Source organism: Pagrus major, chromosome 17 (genome assembly GCF_040436345.1).
Source record: "Pagrus major chromosome 17, Pma_NU_1.0".
In the NCBI taxonomy this organism is placed as follows: Eukaryota; Metazoa; Chordata; class Actinopteri; order Spariformes; family Sparidae; genus Pagrus; species Pagrus major.
In genome coordinates, this window is record NC_133231.1 from 15927257 (window position 1) to 15933256 (window position 6000).

A 6000-nucleotide genomic window follows, 5' to 3' on the forward strand; every position below is an offset into this window, starting at 1 on the left:
AGCGAAAGAATGTGCATTGGTATTATGTATTTGCACTGTTTTAAGGAAAACATAACCTCCACTCTGTTAGTGAGAGAGAGATACTATGCTTGACAGCCCCATTTCAGCTGATAAAGTACAGATCCCACTAGCAGAGTGGGGGTCTCATTTGTTGAGCCCAGTCAAGCCGCGGCATTCAACTTGACGTTGTGGGGGGTGCACGGAGATCAGGTTTCAGACAGTTGAAGGTGATTTTAGGATCAGGCTTGTTTCAAAGGCTAAAAGCATACTTGTGGTCTGTTTATCCATTCTGGCGAGACTGGGGATTGACTCAAACTTTCATCATGACCTGTGTGCCCAAAATACAAATACACATTTACCTTTTGGGCTGAAAATGTAACAAGCTCTATTAATAAGAAAAAAGAGAGGAATGTCAAGTTTAAGTTGTGGATAACACCAAGAAAAAAATGGGGTTAACTTTAGGTCAACAATTATAGTACTAAAAGTTATAGATCATTTTGGTGAACAGCTTAAGGTGTGTTACCATGTGTTGCTGAGCTGTAACTTACAGTATACGCACTGACCACTTTATCCTGAGTTCAAGGTCTCAATAAGAGAAATGGTCACAGCTGTAACTCAGTCGACAGGCGATAAGAACACCCGGCCTAGAAAATCCGATCCCGCTGTCCACTGAGCGTAAATAATACAGAAGACACAATCACGACGACGTGGCTCGAGCAGCTCACACTGTTGTTGAGTGTGGTCTGGCAGTTTCTAGGAATGAAGATCTATACTTATGGATTGGCCTTGGCTTGTCACTTGTTAATGCAGTATACTGTACAATCTATGATTCGGTGTTTCTGTGAACAGTAGATTAATGTGCTGATCAACATGTCACCTGGGGCTTGTCCACCCCACTATCAATAAAACTTTCTCCTATTGCCTCAATTGTAAGATTGAGACTAATGTCACCTGCACATCCTGTTCACCATGCTGCCGTCTGCCAAGAGATACAGAAGTATCTGCTGCAGTCCCACCAGACTACAGAGCATTTTCGAAAAAGTTCTATTTTGATGACTTGATTATTTATTCATTAATTTATATAACCTTTGTTTTTGTGTGTAGCATAAAAGGACTACAAGCGTAATCTCATCATACAATCTTGTGCTGGATAATGATGCTAAATCTTCATCATCACACAACAGAGAAGAGAAATTTAGCCTAATATGCCGATTTCTCCAGTCATATACGTCAGCGTCTGTGGTGTGCGTAAGTGGTATGCACTGAACAGAGCTGAGCTGCAATGTGTCATATGATTGACATTACTGTAAACAACTGGTATAAAGGGCGCCATAAAGTTTTCTGATGATAGACACGTGTGTCTGGGCATGAGTCACCAAGGCACACACCTGCAAATGAACTACAAGTTGAACCCTGCTGAGGTAGTGTGTGTGAGTCTGTACTGATGTAGCCGCAACTCACCTGATAACATGTTGTCGTTCTTTATAGAGGGGAACTTAAGGGTCATCTCATGTTTGTGTCGATGTATCATCAGGTGGTCCTCCGTGGGGAATCGCTGTTGAGTTTTTAAAATGTAGGATTGTAAGACTGTCACAATACCAGAATTTTAAACTTCTATACAATATTTGTACAAAAAAATGATACTCGATACTTCTTTTGGCCTAAAGGAAGAAGTCCTAGGAACTCAAAATAGGATCTTTGTTTAAATTTAAAAAATATATATATATTGAAAACCTGCACAGAGTCCTGGTGCAGAAAAAGTCACTGAACACATACCAACACATTTGTATTCATGTTAATATCTGCAGTGATGGGTTGAAAATCTGATTCTAGATCTGTTTTTTAAATGCTTCAGTACTTGTGATTCTATGGAACGCAGATACAGCATCATACTCAACATGTGGTTTTGAAAAATGATCATAGTCTTGATACTTTTGCCAACTTAAGTCTGTACAAAGACAAGTAAGTGTTCTGTTAACCATTTATAAAAACAAATAAACCGGTACACAGAAGCTTTAACCCAAAATAACATCCACTGTTACTCTCCATTTCAAGAGTTCATCCTATAAGACAATCATCAGTGGTGTTGACTTCAAAGAGCTCTTTTTTCTATAGGTACTTTTACACCCACAGCCTTACTTACAGTTTGTGTTTCACTCAGTTCCACGCTATTCTGTTTCTCACTTATGTGTGAGGCAGTAACCCACTCCTTAAGCCTCCTCAATGTAAACCTCTTCATATTACAAGCAGACGTACACACACACGCACAGCGTCGTTTTGTTTTGTCTCAACACACTCACCTGAGAACAGCCAGGAGCGTTGCACACGAACGGCCTTTCCTGGTCTGAGTTCATCACTCTGGCCACCTTCTCATAAAACTGTAAAAAACCACAAAAGAAGAAAGTGGGAAGAGGAGGTGAATGACTGAGTGAGTTTCCCCGCCAACATCCAAGAGGTAAAATACACTCATTGTGTAAAGCCATGACATAAAATTGCCAGTGCACCTGAAACAGCTGTGTGGTTATTTCTAACACTAAACATACAGTTTTCTCACGCAACACTAATCTACCATCTAGAGCTGCAACGATTAGTCAATTCATTGATTTCATGCAAAGATTTGCTGCCATAAATGAAGAGTCTTTAAGTTTTAGACTGTTGGTTGGACAGAGGAAGCAATTTGAGGAAGTCACTTAGGATTCCTGGGAAATTCTGATGAGCATTTTTTGACATTTTATACACTAAATGTTTCATCGATTAAGCATTGAAAATAATCAGCAGACGACCCTACTTGCATCCACTTAAATTACATCAAAGCTAAGATTTGAGTTTTGAAGGATTGCGAACACTGGTACCAATAACTGCAATGCACAAAAGCATACAGCAATAATGTATTTTACACATGTACTGTGGTGGGTTTCAGCTTCAATTTGCGTAGGGACAATGACATGATTGACCAAATTTGAATTTCCAGGCAAACACCACCACCACGCTGAAACCACAGCCTCAAGAAGGTGTCTTATTGTGTTCATTCTGACCACAAAGTGTGGTTTAGCACATAAAGTCTGTAAACAACAAATACTGCCTAATGGTAATGTGAAAAATCCCTTTCCACTAATTCACCTACACGGTGAGACAAATTGAACTTTAAATGGCATACACTAAAAAGTAATCATATCCCCTTTTTGAGTGTTGTCATTCTATTTTTGAGTTTCAGTCACATTGTACTGACTTACTCAGTTGGCACACGTCTCATAGTGAGAACATGAAAAGGAAGTGGTGGTAGAGCAGCAATGCATGAGGGACGGACACAAGGTGCAGTTTATTTAATAACACAAGTTCGTTTTAAAGCTCACAAATAGGAGACAATATATTCGCTTACTCTCAACGAGTGCCACATGTGTGTTTTTATAAGTAATTGCTCATTAGGCTACAGCTATAGCCATGCATCACATCAAATGAGCAATGGCTTCAGTTAATGTTCTAGATGCTTTAATAATTTACAGTTAAAGAGAGGACAAACTTTCCCAGAAAAGAGGAGTTCCTACCTGTGCTCTGCTGGAAAAGTACAAACTGAAACCAGACACTCGTAAAAATTAAGGGCCTACAAATTCTGTAAATATTACCCTGTCCGACTGTTTACTTACAGCAACTAAATCATGCACAACAACAAGGAGGATACATTCAGCTTAACAATATTGAAAACAGCCTGACTGTATTTATGTCAGGATGTCAGAGAAGAAATAATAACAGGTGCATTTAAACAGAATCTCAAGATCAAACCAAGAGCAATGAGTGTATACTGCATGTTATTGACGCAACTGAACACAACACTGATGCAAGTTTAGACAGAATTACAAATTATGGTACAGAAAAATGATTATTTCATTATTCTTCTCTGCCTTCACTCTACAATCATTTCTGATGACTGCTAGCTGTGGTGCCACAGTTTATTTCTTATTTCAAGTTCATGTCAATGCTTAGTGAGAATCAGTGTAGATTACCGTCATTACTGATGAGCAGTGACTACATGCCAGTGCTTCAGATGCTCAGCACTTTCTGACAGCTGTTTTTAACAGATGTTAAGTGACTATAACAAGTGTTAAACTAGACTTTATTAATCCCCTCCTCAGAGCAGCACAGCACTGAGGGACCACCTTCAGCTTTGAGTCAGTGCCCGGATCAATAGTAGGAAGATTCCTAACCCTGAACACTCAGATCTTTTGATATGACATATGCAAACATGCAGGAGAGCTCCGGTGAGATTTGAACGTTCAGGGTGCCTCACGTTATTGACACTCAGTTTTTATTCCAATAAGTTAATTAAGTCTTTACAAACTATTTGAATGGGGCCAGGATGAATAAGGGAAGTTAGTAGGTGTACAAAAAGTAAAAGCTAAATGAAGAAATCTGGGGATTAAGAGTCCAAAGTAAACAATCTGCAGCTATTTTCTGTTGTTTTCTTCTGTCGCCATCATGTAGTACTGCTCCAATCCCTTCAAAACAAACGGATCAAAGAGGTCTGTTCAGAGAAAACTATTCGCCAACTATTTCGAGTGATCGTTTAAGTCATTTTTCAAGCATAAATATCAAACATTTTCTGGTTCGAGCTACAAGGATTTGCTGCCTTTTTTTGTCATTTACTATAAATAATGAAGAGTCTTTAGGTGTTTAGTCTTTAGTAATGTGAAGATGTCACTTTAGGCTCTGCGAAATTATAAGGAGCATTTTTCACATTTCTTTTCGACATTTTAGAGGCTAAAAGAGTCATCAATTAATTGTGTAAATAATCAGCAAAATAATGGATAATAAAAATAATCACTGGTTGCATGCACTCTTGATAATGACTGGAACATCTGCAGTATTTACAGCAGTGAAACTGCACCCAACAGTTCTCATTAATCACCTGCCACCATCAACAACTCACCAAAACCAAATCGTATCCGAAATCCAAGTCAATACCGCACGTCTCATGTCGAGCATGAATACCTTCATACACTATGTACATGTGTGTCGCTTTCATGGGTACAGACTATTTCCTCAAGCACAGTCAAAACACTCAAATGTTGTGTTATGCTAAGCAGTGCTGTTTTCCTAACAAGCTGTACTTCATGAGCGAGCGTGCAGAACAGGGTTCTGGACAGGGTCTCTCTGTCAGGGAGCAATGAGCCCTGGTCTCTCTTTCTGTCACCAGTTCACTCCAGCTCTTCTACAGGGCCCCTGAACACTCACCTGGTTTCCTTTGACACAACAAACACGACTAACACTGCTGATCCTAAACCAGAACCAAAACTAGAGACCCGGGATGACGGCAACTGTAGAACCAGGGCTTCAAAAAGCCAACCAATCGCTGATTATTCACGTCTTGAATCAACATTTTAAGCCACATTTTTAGCTCCAATACAGTTAGATTGAACTTCTAGCTGTTTGTACAATTAATGTCATTTTCTGGCTTTTCTTCCTGAACATCTGTACGACTATGAATCACTTCATTTAAAACTAAAACTTTATAATAAATCAACAGAAAGCTCTCGTGAAAAACAAGAGACTATTGAACAGATGCAAAAAATGTAACTTTTACCTTCCTGTTTCTCAAAAAAGACTTGATCATTTCATCACATTTACCAGGAAATTCAAACCATATGACGCATAAAACTTTTAACCATTAAATTCTGAGAATGCCTCTGCGAATTATCCAACAGCTTTCACACTTCAAATTATCAGTACTCAAGGCCCCTTTTCTTGGAGGGGGCACTTGGCTCTCATTTGATATCAATGTTTTAGTTTAGCAGAGGAAATTTGGTTACACTTTACATTAACTACGTCCTGATGTGTGCGAGGGGAAGGATTAGGGGGTCTGGCGTTCGATTTCAAGAGGAGCTGGGGAGGAATTCTCCAGGTAGGGCGCGTATTAGAATTTAAACAATATGGTGAAGGAAAAGAGGGGTTGGGGTGCAAAGGCATATGGGGTTAAAGCAAGCACAAACATGCGCAGCAATTCAA

At 39.3% G+C, this 6000-nt stretch overlaps 1 protein-coding gene across 1 annotated transcript in view; it reads right to left on the bottom strand.

Moving 5' to 3' along the window:
- Positions 1 to 2369, bottom strand: part of creb5b (cAMP responsive element binding protein 5b) — a 37394-nt gene extending 35025 nt beyond the window's left edge. The window contains exons 1-2 of the mRNA XM_073485899.1: positions 2301 to 2369; positions 1462 to 1555 (exon numbers count right to left, since the gene is read on the bottom strand). Of these exons, the coding sequence (XP_073342000.1) occupies positions 1462 to 1555; positions 2301 to 2354 (148 nt within the window). The 5' untranslated portion in view covers positions 2355 to 2369. The remainder of the gene's footprint in view (positions 1 to 1461; positions 1556 to 2300) is intronic.
- Positions 2370 to 6000: the final 3631 nt, after the last annotated feature.